At 43.1% G+C, this 20,977-nt stretch overlaps 1 protein-coding gene across 2 annotated transcripts; it reads left to right on the top strand.

Annotated features, from left to right (window-relative positions):
• The first annotated feature begins 271 nt into the window (after positions 1 to 271).
• NUB1 (negative regulator of ubiquitin like proteins 1) lies at positions 272 to 20,527 on the top strand. 2 transcript variants are annotated; one of them, XM_074315112.1, is made up of 15 exons: positions 272 to 391; positions 3,150 to 3,267; positions 3,722 to 3,889; positions 4,021 to 4,079; positions 5,136 to 5,206; positions 7,815 to 7,997; positions 8,266 to 8,357; positions 9,559 to 9,665; positions 14,245 to 14,431; positions 15,133 to 15,240; positions 15,954 to 16,106; positions 17,408 to 17,554; positions 17,957 to 18,052; positions 18,739 to 18,916; positions 19,143 to 20,527. In XM_074315112.1, exons 2-15 carry the CDS (start codon positions 3,151 to 3,153, stop codon positions 19,319 to 19,321), a joined length of 1,845 nt encoding a protein of 614 aa, XP_074171213.1. In that variant the 5' UTR covers positions 272 to 391; position 3,150; the 3' UTR covers positions 19,322 to 20,527. The 2 variants fall into 2 exon arrangements, with proteins under 2 accessions (XP_074171213.1, XP_019568386.2); XM_019712827.2 differs by having other exon boundaries at positions 300 to 499.
• Positions 20,528 to 20,977: the final 450 nt, after the last annotated feature.

Here is a 20,977-nt window from a genome sequence, read left to right as displayed (position 1 = left end):
AACGTGCTCTGGCCTCTTTCAAGGCTTTTAGAGAAACGAAGCCTGACTCATTTTCCTCTGAAGGCGGGCAAACTGGGCCTGGCCAGCGGTTCCGCGGCGACACAGCCCCGGCTCCCAAGGTCTCCACCTCCTCCAACCCAGCCAGGTCCTCGCCCTGGCCCCGCCCCACCCTCGCCCCGCCCACAACCTGCGCTCTGTCTTAGCCCCGCCCACAGCCAGCCCAGGACCCCAGCCCAAGGACCGCCCCCGTATTAGCCCCGCCCACAAGCCTTCTTCCCGGTCGCGCGGGGGCGGGGCGGGGCGGGGCCAGCCTCACCCGGAATGAAAACGAACGGCAGCCGCTGCCGCATCCGGGCACTCGGCGGGTCGCGGCGGGCACTGTGGTGGCGAGGTGAGGCGACAGCGGCCAAGCGTCCAGTCCTGGACTCGGGGTCTCAGCGGCGCGGCTCGGCGACCCCCCTCCCTGCCGCGATCGCGACGCCTCCCCCGCCCGAATCAGGTGCTGCCGCAGCGGCGGGTGGTGGGCGCCCTGCGCGGAGGCCCGGCAGGGACAGGAACAGGGACAGGGACAGGGACAGGGACAGGGACAGGGACCGGGACAGGGACCGGGACCGGGACCGGGACCGGGGGTTGCAGGCTGGGGCTTCGGGACGCGCCGGCGGTTCGCGGGGCCCTAGGTTTGGGCTGGGCTGGGCGGGGGTGGAGAGGTATTTAAAAAAATGCTGTTTTCGAGCGGGAGAAACATATGTATACATTAAAATTAATTAGCCAAACAAAAGCTTGAATCATAACGCAGTTATTCCACATGTTCCCTTTGGGGTTTATTTACAGTCAAAGCCTGATTTTCTTTGCTATTGAATGAGAGAACACGGTTGACTTTCTCCAACCTCGACGATCTGATTCTGTATTTCTCACCTTCCCTGACTCTTATTTGTTAATACAAGAACCTTTTCCTCCGCCTGAGAACAAATTTAATGTGTTTTGAATATACATGCTTGAGGTGCTCTGGGTAAAGGTTGCGTAGATCAATTTATTACAAAAGTGAAACTGAAAAATTTCCACGCGCGGGTTATGGTTTATAACGTTTCACTTTCAGTTTGGAGCAGTAGTTAGTGGATTTCTGCTTTTTTGGGGGGCTGTATGTGGAACATCGTATGGCACGCACGACACTTTCTTTTCTCCAGTTAAAACCGAAAACTGATCTTCTAAACCTTTTTTACCTTTTGATTTGATTTAAAAATCTGTGTGTTCAATTACCGTGTTATCTCTAACTGGAGTTTTGTAAGTTTCACGATAGTGGTTTCAGCTTTGGTTAAACATCAAGTGGTGCAGCTGGTAGAGCCTCCTTGCTAGTTCTTAATATTTGTTGGTGGTGGAGTGAGGGACACACTCCGGGTATGAAACCTCTGGGCCTTCTGTAGGTAGTTTCTTGGAGGCGATGGCAGAGGGCTGTGCATTGAGCCTTCCAAAGCTTTGCTCCAGTAAGCAGCGGGTGAAATGCCCCCCGCACCCCCATGATATTTTATTCAGAATTTCTGAAGATTTATGAGTAGGGAATTAACTTTGAGTGGTGGTCGTGTAAGTGATGTGTGTTTGAGAAGCTAATACCCATCGGGACTAATACATTTTTCTGTGTGAGAAGCAGTTCGTGAGTGCTGAAAGTCTGGGGTTCTTTTGTAGTCGCCTGTTTGCACACAACCCCTTCCTTCAATGTATTTATTTCTTCCTTTCCTCCTCCCTGTCCTGATTATCCTCTTTCTCTCTCAAACTGATATAAAATAGATTAGAACTGTCTTTTAAAATACTTATTTATGGAATACATAAGTTTTCAAACTTGATTAAAAAAACAGGTGATTGGGTTTGGGGGAGTGCGGATGACAGGCCCTGAAGAGAAAAAAGAAATTTACTTATCTAGGTGACCTTAACTCATATATTTTTCACTCTATAGAATGTGTCTTCATCCTTCAGGATCTAATAACTTTTTACTTTTCTTACCGCTTGCCTGGTTAGGCTGCACTACCCCTTTCAGCTGTTTCATACCCCAGGCAGCCTCGCCCACCCCTTTGAATTGCTCTGCTACTGAGGGCTGCGTAGCCAGCTCTGATGCTGGCAGGTGTTTCTTTGGGTGAGAGCAGTTACATACACACAGGACAGAGAAGCAGCAAGGGATTTTGTGACAGAATGCAGAGTCTGACGTTGTAGGCAGCCGTCCCAGTGCTAGTGTGGTGCTGCCTAATTTTGTGACCTCGTCGGAGGCATTTTACAAACCTGGGGCCTGGGTTTTCTCAGCTGTAAAATGATGAGCCAACCAATCTGTTATAGATCCGCTGTTGTGCTGTTGTCATAAATATCACGCAATACTTTTCTAGTATTGTCAATACTAATCAAAAACATTCAGGTATAGGGAATATTTGTTATTGATAGTTCACGGCTCAACTAACTTTTCTTTATGTTTTCCTGCCAGGATAGTTAGTCTTTTGTTTCATGTTAAACTAGCCAAAAGATAAGAGACTTTATAAGCTCTGTGTTGTTTCTTATAAAAGTTCACTACTTTAGGAATTCATCTTTCTCTTATTTTATCTTTTCTCTTAGATCATAGAATAATAGATTAAGAAATAGAAAAGTGTGATAACCTTGCTACATATTAGCAACTTTGAAATACATATTTTAATGTAATATACAATATATAATTGAATATATAATATATATTTCAGTATGTTTGCTATACACAGAGGGTGCCAAAAAAACGTATACACATTTTAAGAAAGGAAAACACTGTTAAACTTCTAATACTCAATATGTACCGATAACGAAAAATGAATACAAGTCACGTTTGACTTCTGCAATTACAAGAGGTGCTCAAAGTGGTTACCATCAGCGTCCAGACACTTGACTACGGCGAACTACTGCTTGAGCAACGTTGACCAAAGTGTCCACTTGTATACATTTTTTTGGCACCCCCCAGTATATATTTTAGAGACATCTAGAGCTAGTTAAAACCTAATCTAAAAGTAATTGAGATTAAACTGGAGTGGGAAGAGTGTAGGGGACCTCTGCTTACTCTACAAAACACATCAACGTATTAGGCAGTTGTAAGACACTTTGAAAACGTGGTGTGGGTTCTCATGTTGTGTTGTTTTGCTTTCAAGCATGGAGCAAAAGAAGTATCTCCAAGCAAAACTGAAGCGGTTTTTAAGGGAAGACAGAATTCAACTTTGGAAACCTCCATATACAGATGAAAATAAAGACGTTAGTTTGGCATTGAAGGTATTTTTCTTTTAAGACATAAATAATTAGCAGTGTTATGTATCCTTGGTGTCGACGTAAGAACGTCCAAACCTGTAGAAATATTTTCTGGTTTTTTTTTTCCCTCCAGTGGAGTTGTTCAGTTTGCCATTCCTTAAAGTAATTTTTTATATATTGCAATCACATAAGCGATAGCCCACCTTTCTTTGCCCCCCTAGAATAATCCCAGTTATTTTCACTTTTTCTGTTGGGTCTATTTTCCTATCCTTTTTTTGTTTTTATTTTTCCCTGGATCCTCTCTAACCTCTATACCTATTAAGATGTCAAACCAGTCTGGATTTCACTGTAATAGGGGCGACCACCTGTCATCAGTTTTTGCCTTAGAGTCCTGCATGGACTGTTCTGTATTTTGCCACCCCCAGCTTTTTTTGAGTTGGCACTACATTGATCAGTGTTTGCTGATATTTCTTCATAGGACCTCGCTAAGAAGTACTCGGACAAGCTAGAATGTTGTGAAAATGAAGTAGAAAAGATAATAGAAGAAATACGTTGCAAAGCAATCGAGCGTGGCACAGGAAATGAAAATTTTAAGACGACAGGAATTGCCACGATTGAGGTATTTCTACCTCCACAGCGAAGAAAAGTGAGTAATTTTCTCAAATTTACATAGGTTCTAATGCTTAGTTAACTTAGAGATGTGATTGAATAAATTAAGATTTTTTTTCTTTTAAAGCTACAGTCTGAAGTTACTTTCTTTGTCTTATTTTTGAATAGGATAGGAAAACCCTGTTGGAGACCCGATTGCACGTTACTGGCAAAGAACTGAGGTCTAAGTAAGTACCTGTGTGCCCGGTGCCCCTGGCCCTGTTCCATCGGCTCGTTGGATCCTGTGGCCAGCCTTGAGGAGACAGAGGGCAGGTGTTATTCTCCTCACTTTAGGGAAGGGGAAATTGAGGCTTTGAGGCTTCAGGACTTACTCAGGCTCACACTGGTAGTTAAGGGCAAGTGAGAACTCGAGACTGGCACCACACTTCTTCCTGTCCTGGCACAACTTGAGTCATTGTCACAAATTATGATTTTGCAACCAGTACCAGTGATTTAGAATTTTTGGTGGGAACTCAGAGTCCACCACCTAACAGGTACTTGATACATGTTTGAATTAATGAATGAGTGATAGAAATAGGAGACAGCCTGGTGTTCACCACGTCATTAGCTTTGAACTTGCTTCCTCAGTGCATTAACAGCTTGCTGGGATGCCCAGCAAAGTGTTTGAGCCGGTTTCAGGCAGTTGGCCGATCTGCAAAAGGAAAAAATACCTGCCTGTCACATACCAGTGAAATTCTAACTTTTGAGTCCTGGTTGGTTATTCCATCCACTGGTATATTTTTGAATGGCAAGTGTTTTCAGCACCTCCAGGGCTAGCCAAGCCCAGGTTTCTGAAGCTGATTTTTCTCACTTTCTTCTTTGGGCTACATCGGGGCTGTTAGGGGTGGATTCAGGAGGCATCATTCATTCAACACGCATGAGCAGGAGATTGTGTGGAACAGCCACCTACTATGGGTTCCTCCAAGGAGACCGTGGAAGATAGGGAATGGACTTTTTCCTGACATGCAGCTAGGGCTCACCTGTTCAAATGGATATATGCCACACCAGTGCTCTCCACTTGATGAGGAAACAAGTAGTAAAACAGCTTGAAAAGGAACATTATCTCTTGTGCAGTTTCAAGTAACCATCTTGTAAGCTGGCTTTATCGTGCAGTGACGTTTGTAAGTCAATAAATTGAAATAGTGCATGTTTCTGAGTAAAACGTATAAAATAGCTATCATGATTAAAGTCTTACTGGAAAATAAGATTTGATTACCTACAGTTTTCACTGGTTTATTTTACAGAATAGCTGAAACCTTTGGATTTCAAGAAAATTACATCAAAATTGTCATAAATAAGAAACAACTTCAACTAGGTATGTTATGGCAAACTATGCAGCATTTTAAAATCAAGAAATAATGACTTAGCGACTTTTTTTCTCACTCTTTCTCTATTCACAAATTTCTAGTGATTTTATTGCATGTATAATCCAAAAACAATTATTTTAGAGTTTATTAAAATAAAAACGTAAAGCAGAAAAACTTTTTTAATAAATATCTGTCTGTTCTGTGCTAGTAGGGAAGAAAAACACTATCAGTCTGACAGAAGGTTACAGAATGGAAGTGTAGGTGTGCTGAGAGGAAGATTGGGGTTCCAGAACATTCTCCCTGAGGGAGATGAGCTAAAGCTGAGTGAGGACGGGAAGACTGTGGTGGGGAGTATTCCAGACTGAGAGAGCCTCATGGTGGAGCCCGTGATGGAAATTTAAAGAACTGAGAAAGGTCCAGGGTGGCCGAGTGTGGACGGTGAGGGAGGGCAGCTCTGTTTAAGGCAGAGGTTACACGGGAAAGGGGGTAGCAAAATCACCACCTAGGAGACACTTGGCAATGTCTAGAGACATTGTTGGCGGTCATGACCTGGTGGCAGAGGGGAGAAGAGGTTGTGCTGTTGTCCCTTAGTTGGTGAGAAGCCCAGGGATGCTTCTGGACATCCTACAAGGCACGGAGCAGCCGCCACAACAAAGACTCAAGCAGCCCACGATGTCAGTAGTGCCGCTGCTGAGAAACGCTGGCCTCTGAGCCGTGTTCAGTGTTAGAGTGTTTCCTAAGAGAACTGGGCAGCCAGTGGTATCAGGGAGGGACGCACGGTAGGTCTGTGTTGAAAGGTCACTTTGGCTGCAGTAGGGCATGGGTTTGAAGGAGGCGGAGTGGACGTGGGAGACCAGTTGCTTCCGGCAGCAGTTCAGGCACTGTCGTCTGATCGCTGCCCAGTGGCTTCCTGTGGCCGAGAGAATCAAGTTCAGATCCTAGCTTGATGTAACGCTGCCTTCACAGCCTAGCCCGTCTTCCTTTCCAGCATCCCTGCTAGCCATTTCCCATGGTCTATTTTAGATGTCATAGTATCCTTTCACTGTCTGTCCTTTCATCCCAGTTAATCCTGTTTGTGGTAGCCTTCATTGAGCAGAAATCTGATCTTGTTATCAAATCCATCAGTTTTTCACCTTACTGTGTGTGTTTTAAGAAGTTCTTTTCCTCACCCGAGGGCCACAGGGAGTCTCCTGTGTTTTCTGGTATGAGCGTCCTCTGTCTGAGGTCTTTAATCTGTCCCAAGTCCCCCTTTATGTATAAGGCGAAGTATCCAGCTCGATTGTCCTTCCGATACCCCTTCTAAACTTATTCTTTCCACACTGATATCTCGTGCCCCCTTTATGATTTATATATTCTTTCCATTTACGTGTAGGTTTATTCCTGGGCCAGAACCGTAGAGTTGTTTTTTAATTGAGATATAATTGACATATAACATTATATTAGTTTCAGGTGTACAACATCGTGATTTGATATTTACATATATTGTGAAATCACCATCATAATAAGACTAGTTAACATAGTTACAAAATTTTTTTGTGTTGTGATGAGACCTTTTAAGATTTATTTTCTTAGCAACTTCCTAGTATACGTTGCAGTACTGTTAATGAGAGTCACTGTACTGTACGTCATATCCCCAGGACGTATTTGTCTTACAACTGGAAGTTTGTGCCTTTTGACCATCTTCACCGATAGTTTTTCTTACTGTCGTTTTGTTGTAGTTTTAAAATCTAGTAAGATGAGTTCTCCCCCTTGGCTCACATCTATTAAGGTGACGTGGCCATCAGTGGATCTTTATTTTTCTATGTAAATGTTAGAATAGTTGTCAAGTTTCTCAAAAAAAAAAAAAAAAAAAAGTGTTTTCTTGAAATGTGTTCAAATTTATATATGTATAATTCATAATATTTTGTTATTTTAAAATCTGTTTGCATCTGTATATACCCTTTTTCATTTTGGTGCTGATTTGTTTGCATCTTTGACTTAATTTCTGTTGTGTTTGTATATTTGGTTAATCTTTTTCATGGAGCCAGCTTTTGATTTTGTTAATATTCCCTTTCATTGTTTCATCGATTTCCGCCCTTATCTTTATTTCCATTTTATGTCTGAGGAAACTGAGTCCTAGAAGATAAGTAGTTTCCTCGGGGCCTCCAGGTACAAAGGGGTAGAAGTCAAGGTCTTGGCTCTGACCCGCTGCAGCCCATGAGCTCTCCCAGTGCGCCGGGCACTACGGCTGCTCGCCCAGGCCTGTGAATTGGGTTTATTATTTCTCCAACTAGAGCGGAGGAAAACTCACGTATTTTGCTTCCTCGTTTTCCTCTTACCTTACCTAGCACAGTCCTCTCCCTGTCCTAGATTCTCAAATATTTATTGCTTCGATTTGGCTTTATGATGAGAAGAAAGAAAATTGGAAAGGGTGGATTTCGTCAGCTCTGTTTCCTCTGGGTGATGTTATCCTTGGCTTCACAGTAACAGTTGCACGAGCAGGTGTAAGCGTATTCTTGTGGCCTGGTGATTTGCAAGTACTAATGCAGGTTTAAGAATTCCGTTTAACATTGAGAATGGCCTGTTACCAGTACATTTAATGGCTCTCTTTACAGCACACATTTCTGATTTTTACAGGGAAATCACTTGAGGAACAAGGAGTGACACACAATGTGAAAGCTATGGTGCTGGAACTAAAACACTCTGAAGAAGATGCAAGAAGGAACGTCCAGGTTGAAGAAGAAAAGCAAAATGAAGCCAGACTAGAAGAACAAACAATTGAGAGGACTAGGAGAGGACTCGAGATTCTGGCAGAGAGAGGTACACGGAGCTTTTGGCTTTTCACCTCCCTCAAGTACTTCAAGGTGGCAGCGAATCACCCCGTGGTAGGGTATCACCCATGGTGGGGGTATCACTCATGGTGGGGTATCCCCCCGTGATGGGGTATCACCCCTGGTGGGGATATTACCCGATGGTGGGGATATCACATTTTTCACTGGCTTTTCTTCCCAATCGTCTAACATGGGAAATGTCACTGTCACTGCTTTTTAACATTGAATTAATGGAGTTTCTTTTGGTCATCTTGCAGCTGAGATGGTGGTAGACCCAGTAACCACACCATACTTAGACATAGCTAACCAGACAGGCAGATCAATCAACATTCCTCCGTCAGAAAAAAAAGTAAGTACTAAGAAATTGATGGCTTGTTCTTTGATTTGCTGTCAGAAGAGAGGTAGTTTTCTAGCTATTTTATCTTAGAATGTTGCAAAGGGTTAGAAACAGTTTTCTGTCTGCAGCTCCTAACACAGAGAATGTAACTGTACAGTGTGTGGGCTCACCCTGTGATTTCAAGGCAGTAGTACAAAACGGCATGACCTCACTCTCCTGTAGCAGCGACTTGGAACATTCCCGGGTGGTGTGACACTGCCTTCAGCATGAGTGGCTTCCTCTGGCAGTGGCTTTTTGGTGTGGGCCATGTCCCCCAAGAGATGAATCATAGTGGGGGGCTGGAGAACGTATGACAGGTGATTTGCTATCACTCCTGTCTCCCCATTCCCCTTTCCCTGTTCTAGAATTTGGAACAGGTGGGAGGCGATTTTACCTTGGAAAATCTGAACTCTGCAGCTTAGACCCTGAGATCAGTCTCTGAGCTGGAGTCCAGTAGCTTCTTCAAATGAAAAGCTCTCATGACTGGGGGTCAAGTTAATTTTAATTTTTCTGTCTTTAAAGGACAATTTTGAGTAGGTTTCACTATATGTATTATTCTGTTAAAATTAAGGATTAAAGTGAATAAGGTAACTTTGTAACTATCAGTGGATTGATATTATTTATGTTTTAATATTGGAATTACTTGCCCACTGCTCTCTTTTATTAAATGATATCATCCAGATCTTTTTGGAAAACCTTTACATGATGGAATTATACAAAAATTCAAATCTAAAAATATTAATGAACTTAAAAACTTTTGGATAACTTTTAAAAATTGGGGAATACTAGGGTTGACAGATACTTCAGAAGAAACTTGATTAAGAATGGAAAGTAAAATGAATGCTCCTTTTAAAAAGAACATATGGATTACTGCTGCTTTTTTATGTTTCATCTTAGAGAATACTAGAAATAGATCTAGGTCAGAGCATGCTACAATAAACTGATGGAAACAAACGGACAGGTACTGGTTATGACCAATCAGCCACATTGATTGAGTGCTTGCTTTCAATGTTTAAATGAAAGAAAGCTTTAACTATATTTTTCTTAATTTTGGCTTTTAAGTTTAGTTGTGATCTTTTTTTTAAACTTTGATTTCTTTAGGCTTAGTATGCTTTTAATATAATTTGTTTTATTATATTTCAAAGTGATTAAAAAAAATTCTTTTTCCGCTTAGGCCCTCATGTTAGCCATGGGATATCATGAGAAGGGCAGAGCTTTCCTGAAAAGAAAAAAATATGAACTAGCCTTGCCATGTCTGTTGGATGCTGACAAATATTTCTGGTAGGTACTTTTATACTTGGTGAACACGTTTTAAGGGAGATGGCCCCAAATTGTACACAGCACCCTTCTAACCCCCATATACCGCAGACTTCAGGTTTTCACCCAAGATAATTGTGAAAGAGTAGTTAGATGTAGCCCAATTTGTAAATTATTTCTTCCCTTTGTGTTTCTAATTGATCTCTCTTTCCTGTAAACATATACTTTTTTACTACAAGCATGTGGGATATCACGTTTGTTTTTGTGAGGTGTTGTTGTCAGCCTGAACTATCTATTATACAGGGCTCCCCACCCCCACCCCTCCAGCTTTTCACCTCATGGTTTTGGTGTCAATGTTGAAGATCATTCCCCAAATCCATTGTTTTATTGGGGCTGTAAAAATGGTGTGATACCTTATTATCCCTTTTGCATTTGTTAACAGAATTCTTCTGAAAAGAAATATTTTTCCTCATTAGCTATTTGGTTATGCTAAGGTATAATTTGTACTGAAAGACGGAATAAAATGCTCGCTTCTTTCTCCTTATTTTCAGAATAAATGAGTTCTTTCCCTAGCATTCCCCCAAAGATAACATCACCAGTGAGGTTCCTTTCCTTTTTTTTTTAAGTATCAATATATGAACTCATGGATTTGTAACACATTTGATGTTGTGTGAGGGTTGACCCCTCAGATGACCGTTTCTCGTTTTAAATACGGAAAGAAACTACTCTTGGTCATATTACATACCATATCTCAATATGTATAATAGCAAGTTTTGATAGAATTGTTAGCAAATTCTATCAAATTATAGAATTTGATAGAAATTATATTCCCCCCAAGGGGAATATAGGAAGATAAGAAGATAGGAAAAACACCAAATGGGAAAGGAAACAGGACTGAAGTTTCTTCTAGCTACGTGATTAGAATTCATCTCCTTTATGAAGAGGGGGAACTCACAAAAATTATGCTAATAGTTGGCCCAAATAAACAGACCTTCAGAGAAAAAGTAATTCATTACTTAAAAAGGCACTGACAATTATTATTGGATTATTATATCTACTACTTACTGAACATGTTAACATACTATGAACTGAAAATATAGTTATTTTTATTCAGAGGTTCTCTGAGACCTGAAAGTAATTTCAAGCATTTGGTCAGGGTAAAAAGATTGAGATAGACACATACAGGCGAATCAAGATCAAACATGTCTTGCTAAGTAAAGATGGATTATGAGTATATGGGAATTCATTATAACATTTATAAATATACATGTATACATACAAACATACACATACACACACGGTGCCAAAAAAATTGTACACAGCCCAAAGCTGCAGAATGTACATTCTTCTCTAGCGCACATGGAACATTTTCCAAGGTAGACCACATGTTAAGCCACAAAACAAGTTTCAATAAATTTAAGAAAATTGAAATCGTATCAAATGTCTTCTTTGACCACAGTACTATGAAATTAGAAATCAATTACAAGGAAAAAAACCTGGAAAACACAAATACATGGAGGCTGAATAACATGTTACTAAAGAATGAATGGGTCAACAATGAGATCAAAGAAGAAATCAAAAGTACCTCGAGAGAAACAAAAATGAAAACACAATGACCCAAAATCTATGGGATGCAGTGAAAGCAGTCATGAGAGGGAAATTCAGAACAATGCAGGCCTACCTAAAGAAACAAGAAAAATCTCAAATTAACAGTCTATCCTTACACCTAAGGGAACTGGAAAAAGAACCGCAAAATAAGCCCAAAAGGAATACAGGGAAGGAAATAATAACGATCAAAGCGGAAATATTGAAATAGAAACCAAAAAACCCCACAACAATACAAAAGATCAATGAAAGGAAGAGCTGGTTTCTTGAAAAGATAAACAAAATTGACAACCCTTTAGCCAGACTCATCAAAAAAAAGAGAGAGATGAAAAAAAATCAGAAATGAAAGAGAACTGACAACAGACACCATAGAAATACAAAAAATTTTGAGAAAATACTACGAGCAACTATACACCAACAAATTAGACAATCTGGAAGAAATGGATAATTTTCTAGAAGCATACAACCTTCCAAGGCTAACTGAAGAAGAAACAGAAAATCTGAATAGACTGACTATCACCAGGAATTGAATCCGTAATGAGCAAGCTCCCAACAAACAAAAGCCCTGGACCAGATGGCTTTACAGGTGAATTTTACCAAAAAGAAAAAAGAAAAAAAGAAAAAATGCAATTCCTATCAAACTACCAATGACGTTTTTCACAGAAATAGAACATAAAATCCTAAAATTTATATGGAACCATAAAAGACCCTCAATAGCCATGGCAATCTTGAGAAATAAAACAAAGTGGGAGGTATCACGATACCTGACATCAAACCATACTACAAGGCTATAATAATCAAAACAGTATGGTACTGGCATAAAAACAGTCACATAGATCAATGGAACAGAATAGAGAGCCCAGAAATAAATCCATACCTATATCGTCACTTAATCTACGACAGTGGAAGTGAGAATTTACATAGGCGTAAATACAGACTATTCAATATGGGAAATCTGGACAGACATATGCAAAAAAATGAAGCCGGACCACCTCCTTATACCGTATACAATAAATTCAAAATGGATTAAAGATTTAAATGTAAGATCTGAAACCATAAAACTCTTAGAAGAAAATATAGGAAGTAAATTTGCAGACAATACACTTAGTAATATTTTTACTGATATATCGGACAAGGGAAGTAAGAAAAAAATAAACATGGGATTATATCAAACTAAAAGTTTTTTCACAGCAAAGGAAACCATCAATAAAACAAAAAGGCAACCTACTGAATGGGAGAAGATATTTGTCAATGATATATCTGATAAGAGGTTAATATCCAAAATTTATTAAAAACTCATTCAACTCAACACCAAAAAACAAACAACCCAATTAAAAAATGGGCAGAGGACATGAGGTATTTTTCTAAAGAAGACATACAGATGGCCAACAATCATGAAAAAATGCTGAACCTCACTAATCATTAGAGAAATGCAAATAAAAACCTCAATGAGATACCATCTCACCCCGGTCAAAATGGCTATTATCAATAAATCAACAAGCAACAAGTGCTGGCGCGGATGTGGAGAAAAGGGAACCCTTGTGCACTGGGTGGGATTGCAGATTGGTGCAGCCACTATGGAAATCAGTATGGAGGTATCTCAAAAAACTGGAAATGGAACTACCTTATGACCCAGCAATTCCACTCTTAGGTATCTATCCAGAGAAATCCAAAACACTAATTCGAACATATATATGCATGCCTATGTTTATTGCAGCACTATTCACAATAGCCAAGACATGGAAAGAACCGAACTGCCCATCGGTAGGTGATTGGATTAAAAGCTGTGGTACATTTATACATTGGAGTATAACTCGGCCATAAAAAAAGAATGAAATCTTACCATATGCATCGATATGGATGGACTTAGAGAACATTCTTCTAAGTCAGATGGAGAAAGGCAAATACCATATGATCTCACTTATATGTGGCATCTAAAGAATAAAATAAATGAGCAAACTAATCAGAAATAGTCTCAGAGATATAAAGAAAAACAGAGGGTTGCTAGATGGGAGGTGGTTGGGGATGAGGGAGAAGGGGAGAGGATTAGAAAGCACAAATTGGTAACTACAGTATTGCCACGGGGATATGAAAGATGATTTGGGGAATGCAATCAATAATGTTGTAAAGATTTTGTAGCGTGTCAGATGGGCACATGTCCTATTAGGGAGACAACTTCATGGATGGTGTAGATGCCTGACCACTGCGCTGTACACCTGAAGCTGAGTAATAATGAATGTCAACTACAATTTATATATGTGTGTGTGTGTGTGTGTGTGTGTGTATATATATATATATATATGGTCACAGGATGTGGAGCACAGCATAAGGAATAGAGACAGTGGAAATGTAACGGCTGTATGCGATGTCAGAGGGGTAGTAGATGGGGGAGAGGGTTTATCACTTTGTGAGGGGTGTAAATGTCTGTTATATTGTTTTGTACACCTGAAACTAATTAAAATAAAATAAAATAAAATGAGAAATGGGAGTTCTGCTGTTGGCCAAGATGAAATAATGGGCTAGATTTACCCTCCCATCTGAAACACCTAAAAAACTGGGCAAAATGTCTGAAAACATTAGTTTTCTGGCAATGCTAGACAGTGATCCCTGAGGTGGGAAAACAAACAATGGAACCCTGTGATGGTTTCAGTTCACTTCTGGCTACTTGCAGGGAGGAGAAACCCTGCATGGTCTCCCTCAGTTGAGGAGATGGAGCTAGGAACCCAGGGAGGCCAAACTTGTTCCCAGCATAACGGGGGTTGGCGGTGGTGGTGGTGGCGCTGGTGTGTGTGAAGCTGCTATTCCTGAGTCCTAACTTCTCTTCTTCCCATTGGAAGGATTCAGATAATAAATATCGCTCCCTTCATAAACATTAGGATCTCTGTTTTAGAGCACTCAGTCTTTGGAAATACACCAAAAACTAGAGAAGAGTTCCAGTAATTCACAAATAAGTTTTTTGGCCATTGTTCAGCGATGTTGTTTCCTTCCTCTTTGCTAGTGAGTGTGGCACAGAGCTACTGGATACAGTGGATAACTATGCGGTGCTCCAACTGGACACAGTATGGTGTTACTTCCAATTGGGACAACTGGAATGCCTTGACGATGCAGAAAAAAAATTAAACTCGGCACAGAAATGCTTTAAAAAATGTTATGGAGAAAATCATCAGAGGCTGGTCGACATAAAAGTATGTTACTGTAATTTGTTTTAGGTATGATTGAGCCCCCGTCTAAAATTTGAGTTTATTCCTATTATTTAGACTGTTGCCAAAGAGTGATTTGAGTTGTATGCAGTGTGTTCTTTGTAAGCTGTATTTTTAACAGGATTGTTAAATTTCACAAATCTGGCTATGGCTTTGGTCTATGCAGCGTTCAGTCCTGGAGAACACAGTTACCTGGTCAGAGAATCCCACTGATCACCCTGCGTGAGAGGGCAGGTGACTGCTCAGAGGCTAATGAAAAGTGTAAATGCAGCAAATAAACACTTTGAAGAGTAACGTTCACTTGAGTGAGCTCAAGTGCTGTGATCTGAATAAGGGTTCTTCTTGGGTAATTTCCACATGTGATCAGAATTCTGCTTGGGAGTGACAGGGGAGCGTGAGGTAGTCCTGGTTTTGGTGTTTGCATACTTCCCTTGTGTTTGCATTTGTACCAGAAGGGCCACTGCCCTGGGTGTCTGGTGACAGGTGTTCTGCCACCATTTCTTCCTATGGGACGGGATGTCCCTGTCTTCTGGGCGCTTTACTTTTACATCACGGGTAGGAAAGATATAAACGTTTTAGTAATTACATTGTGCCCCTATGGAGACAAAGGGAATTACAAATGTGAGTATTGTTCACCTGTAATTAGAAATAACAGTTTTATCCTTTTTTCCCCCCAATAATTTTAGGGAAATTGTGGGAAAGAGAAGGTACTGTTTTTAAGACTTTACTTGCTTCAAGGCATCCGAAATTATCATAGTGGGAATGGTGAAGAGGCTTGTGAATATCTCAACAAGGTAAGAAAGTGAACACTCAGAGTTGTAACCATTTTCACTTTTTTTTTTTAATCCCCAGAAGTTAAGTATTTCGTAAACTCAGTAGTGTGTGACTTGCGAGGAACACGCGTCTGTTTCCCATCCCCCTCCCTCACATACACCATAAACACATTTGTATTTGTTAGGGGAGAGGCCATAATAAGGGAACCTCAAAAAGGTGGGATTTTAGTTGGCTAGAAGCCCCCCTGTCTCTCATCTAGCCGTCTGGGGGTGGGTACTCCAGGGCAGTGCTGGTTTGGCATCTAAAGTTACTCCTGGAAGTGTCCCTTCTGGCCAGCAGAGGGGACAAGAGTCCAGGATAAGTCTCTCTAGAGATGAGCAGAAGTTGTGCCCCTCAGGTCTGCTATGTGCCACTGACCTAGACTCAACCCGGTGCCTACCCCCTGCTGCAAGGGAGGGTGAGAAATTTAGGGGATTTATTACAAAGGAGGAGGAAAGCATGGGCACCAGCCGTCTCACACTACTCAGCCTGTTTGATCATGTTACGTGACGTGTAAGTCGTGGGGCAGAGTGCTGTCTGTCTGCATAGGCTAGTTGATAACCACTCACAGAGTTGTTATTGAAAACCTGACATACCCTAATTCACATCCGTCTAATGTCCTGCAGGCTTAGCTTTGTGGGAAGCTTTACTGTTTCTATGGTTACATGACTCTTCTATTTCTTCCCGTCTGTAGGCACATCGGCTCTTTACAGAGCTATGTATTGATCCATCAAAAGTTCGCAGTTTGTTGCAGTTGGGGTTCACTGACCAGGAAGCCCGGCTGGGCCTCAGGGCCTGTGACGGGAACGTGGACCACGCAGCCGCCCACATTACCCACCGCAGAGAGGTACCTTAACGTGGTCTCGGTGACACTGGGTCACCGCCTGTGCCTTTGAGTAGGTGTGAAACTTGAGGCCATAGCAAACTTATTTACGAAGTGCCTTAGCTCGCAGATACGAAAGAGCAGAAGAGATAATTCTGCAGTAGGTATTACTGTCACTTCCCACTGGGAAGTCAGGAGGAGCTTGTCTGTTTTAACTGCATTAATTTTCAGACAGTGCACTTTCTGAATTTCCTGCTGTGGTGCCAGGTAGCTCTTAAGGACAGTTAGCCAAGTGGTCTTCTCTCTTTCTCGTTTTCACTTTTAACGGAGGGTATTTCTGGAAACCATTTTAAAGGGGGCCATGTTTTCCCAGGGGGCCCTTGTTATGGTTTGAGATGCTATTCTTGCCTAGACATGAGTCAAATCATAGAAACAATCAACATTATATTAGGAAAAGGCACAGAATTTATAATCATTTAAAATAATTAGAAATAAGTACAGTATAAAAAAAAACTTTAGAATTTTGGAGTTTGGAAGGAACGTTATGTGTCTAATGTGCTAATTTTACAGTCAAGGAGCTGAGGTCCAGAGAGAGGTAATGAGTTGATACTGAGAAGTGGAACCATTTTCTTCTCTCTAAAACATGAAGCTGGTGTAGGTTATGTCACAGGTCCTTTCTAGCTGTAAACCTCAGCCGTAGACAAAGGCTCGGAAAGGCCAGTTCTGTGTGTTTCATTTTACGTTCTCCAGTTCAGTACGAATAAAAAGCAGACGTTGCTGATACTGTCCTCCTCACTGTGTTGTTACTTGATGGTTAGTAAGATTTTAGCAGCATTTGGAAAGCTGGTATTTTCAAATGAGATGTCTGTTTGAAAAACAATCCTCATCATTCCTTACATCTGTATTTACCCAGAGTGTGGTGGGGGATTAGCAGCTCTGGCATCGCTCAGGAGCCCCCCCACCCCCCGCATTCAGAATCCACCTTTTACCAAGACCCCAGGTGACTCATCAAAGGCTGAGCAGCCCTCCCACCCATGTGGGAAGCTCTCCTAGGCCCTGCCTAGAAGGGGGTCTGTGCACCTCTCTGGGACCGAGCAGTGACCTCACTGTATCTCAGTGGCCTGTTCTGGTCCTGGATGGAGGCCCCTGACTCCCGCGTGCCCACCCCGGGAGCAGCGCCACGGGCTGAGATAGGCAGACGGCCACCTCTCATTTTGTTTTTCACTTAGACTGGCAACCCCACGAATCCTACAGAGCATACATTGAGAAGGTTTTCTACAAAATCTCAATCCCCAACTCAATGAGACTTTGCTGTTTTCCTACAGGAATTGGCCCAAATAAAGAAAGAGGAACAAGAGAAGAGAAAACGCCGCCTGGAGAGCATAAACGTTTTGAAAACAATGGGCTACTCCACGTACGCAGCCAAGCACGCCCTCCATCAGGCCAGGGGGAACCTGGATGAGGCACTGAAGGTAAGGCATCCCCACGGACCCCTCACCTGCCCAACTGCTCTGACTCCGGCCCAGGCACCACCTCCTCCACGTCTCCATGTACGCTGCAGTGTCCTTCCTTGGTGCACGGAGCCTGCTTCTGCGGGCCCCTCATTCCTGGTTGGGCTCTAAGGGTCAGCACTGTCTTGTTCTCGAACCCAGTGACAGACAGATTGCTGGCCCACCTCATTCCTACCTTGGCAGGCAGCCGTGTTTGAACACCAGCCCTCCCAGCCCCGCCTGGGTGAGGTGCCCTTTGCAGGATTACCGTGGTGCCCTCCATGTTTGTGGCCTGCAGCGTGTCTGCCTAGCACACGACAGATGCTCAGTGTGCGTAAGCGAGCAGGTGTTAGTGATGAGTGAAGGGTATTCCTGTGTTTTTAGACTCTTCTCAGTAATCCTCAGAGGTGGTGGCTCAATAATTCCGATCCTGAAACCAACCATCATCAAGAAAGTCCTTCCCAGGAAAATATTGACCAAGTAAGTGAATCATCTGCGCTCCCTCTACCTGTCCGGCCTCAGGTGGGATGGGTGGGGTCACAGGTTGGCAGCAGGACAGGGCTGAGTCCTTGGCTCCAGGGGCTCTTGGTGTGACATAGGCCTGCCCTAGGGGCCAGCCAAGGACATGGCAGTTGTGGTGGGTGGAAGGAGAGCAGGAAGTATTTCCTGTGAGAGTAGGAAAAATAAGAAAGCAACCGGAAGTTCTTTCTGCAGGCTTTTCTCCTCTTGTGTACATATCCCAGTTGATACACAGCTCGTTTCCGCCAGCCCGTTTCTTTGCCTGTGACCTAAAAGGGTGTCACTGTAGCAACTGCCCACGTTTGCCCCCCTGCACAGTAGCGTGCCTGGCTCGTTGTAATGATACTGGTAACCACATTTGTATGGCACTTTGCTGTCAGCCCGCCAGGCTGTCACCATTCTCAGATGACTGGGCACTGACGCATTTGGTGTGAGTCCCTCTCAGTCCTTTCCAGGTCGCTTCTGCACACATTGGTGCCCGAGAGGGGCGTGGGAAGGATGGCCCATGGTATATGCGTGCCGTGGGTTTTATAAACGTATGTCCTGGAAGGTATGGCTGTGTTCGCCGCAGGCGTACTGCACGTGTGTCAGCCCCGTGTAGTCGAGCTGCGTCGGCAGTGCCGCCACCTCCCTGTGTTCTCCCCCAGCTGGTGTACATGGGCTTCGACACGGGAGCTGCCACCGCTGCCCTCAGAGTGTTCAGGGGCAACGTCCAGCTGGCAGCGCAGACCCTGGCTCTCAATGGAGGCAGTCTCCCTTCTGACCTGCAGCTCGCGGCGGAAGACTCGTCCTCAACCCCATCCACGTCCCCTTCCGATTCTGCAGGTAGGTCTGCGGGCTCTGAAGACCAGCTGAGAGCCATGTTCTGCTGAACGGGAAGCTGACAGGCGGGAAGGGACCTGGGGACACACGGGCATGGGTGTCGTGCTGCCGGCGGCTCCACGTGCAGGGAAGGTGTAGCTGAGGCTGACGGGGTCAGTGCCCTCCTTGCCATGGGTTCTCCGCTTTTCTTTTGCCTTAACTCACGTGTTACTGTGTGACCTTATTGCAGGTACCTCGAGTGCCTCGACAGATGAAGATATGGAGACAGAGGCAGTCAATGAAATATTGGAGGATATTCCAGAACACGAGGAAGATTATCTCGACTCAACTCTGGAAGATGAGGAAATTATGATTGCGAAGTACTTATCCTACATAGAAAATACAAAGTCAGCAAGAAAGAAAAACTAAATAGTGAACAGAAATAAGTACTAAGTTTCTGCTTATAAATTCTATCATTATGCAAAGTGTATTACAGCTCTTCTTTTTCTTCTTACTTTTTATCTGATTTTGCTCCGGAGTCCTTTGTACCTGGTGTAGGAGGGGCGGGCAGGGGACAGGGACGTATAAGGTTAGAGGAGACTTGGGGTGGGGGCCGGGGTGCTGGTCCCTCCATCTGATTTGGGGAAGGACTGTCTGGCCTGGTCTGCCCTTCCCCGGCTGCTTGCCTGCGACTCCTGCAGTCCTCACTGCTTGGTTTCTTCCCACCCAGTAAGGGGACCGACTGAAGCATAGGGTGGCCCTGAGAGAAACCTCCTGTCTGCCTCCTCTTCCTCTTGCCTGGCTCGCCTGCCCTCCTGAGCCCACTGCTGATCTTTGCCTTCTTCCCATGATGCAGCTCTGCCTTCCTGCTTCCCCCTCACTGCCCGCCCTGAATGTCCTTTGAATCTACAACCATTCCAGGTGCTTTGGGGGCGTAAAGAGGAGGCATGGGCTACAGTTGTGCCAGACGCCGGCAGCCTGAAACCAATGTTTTCTGCTCTTAGTTTAGTAAAATATGCACTTGAAATTCAGAATTTATATGTCTTCGAAATTCTCCTTTACAAAAATAAAATCTTTTATTAAAGGAGAAAGTCTTAAACGCTAACAGAAGCAACTTATTTTTAATTAGCCTTTTCAGCTGCTGTGCTGTCATACTAAACTCACTGCTGGCTAGGATATCTCCCAAGAGATTAAGGTATATTTTCTGCAGGTTTTGTGAGGGTTTTTGGTATCTCTGGATTACAGAAGACTATTTCTAAAGGTGTGTCCTTAGCCTTTTACTGGCTAAGGAACCACGCTTACTGCGCCCTGCATTCCTCTCGATGGACTCGTAGATGAAATGAAAACCCATCCCAGCGCCAGGACACAGCTGGCAGCAGCCAGGCACTGACTGAATCAAGTGCGTAGATATGTTTTCAAGACACTTCCTGCACTTCCAGAAGTCGCTGGAAGCTCCTGTGACTGAGGGCAGATGGGTCACTGCCACGTTCTGTCCAGGGGTTGGCGGAAATGCTTTGACTTTTTCTCTGTTTTCATAAAGCTTGGACAGCAGTCCACTTGGAACGGGTGAAAGTTTTTTCTTATCATTCTTTTTAAAATGGGTAATACAGACGGAAATAAAAGGTGGAAAATATATTCAGAAATTGTGAGCCTAATTTTGTGATAAGTTACTCAAACTAAACTGTTCTGAGTATTGAAAATGCCTGGGTGGTCTAGAACGTCATTTAGATTTGAGACATTTGCTTCCACTGAGTTCTGTGAGGAAATCAAAACATCAATGCCTGTTATAAAAAGATGAATGTAAAAAGCAGGGCTGGGGCTGACGGTGGGGAGGAAGACTAAAGTGGGGGTGCGGGTAATGAGAGGCGTGATGACACGGTTGCTTGGCCTCCTTTGGGACCGTGTCTGACGCGTCAGATTTGGGCCTGAATTGCAGCTTTTGGCTAACGAGTTACTGTCCTGGGTTTGGGCCAGACGTAGCCTCTAGCTTTCCAAGTGACTTTTAATGATCACCGAAATGGTTAGGGAAGCAGCCATGCCAGCAGGTCCCTGACTTGGCTCCATTGTCTTGTGAAGAGATGCAGA

This window comes from Rhinolophus sinicus, linkage group LG11, assembly GCF_036562045.2.
Source record: "Rhinolophus sinicus isolate RSC01 linkage group LG11, ASM3656204v1, whole genome shotgun sequence".
Taxonomy (NCBI): Eukaryota; Metazoa; Chordata; class Mammalia; order Chiroptera; family Rhinolophidae; genus Rhinolophus; species Rhinolophus sinicus.
The sequence above is the reverse complement of the archived record's forward strand: the minus strand, read 5'-3'. Positions and strand labels throughout refer to the sequence as shown.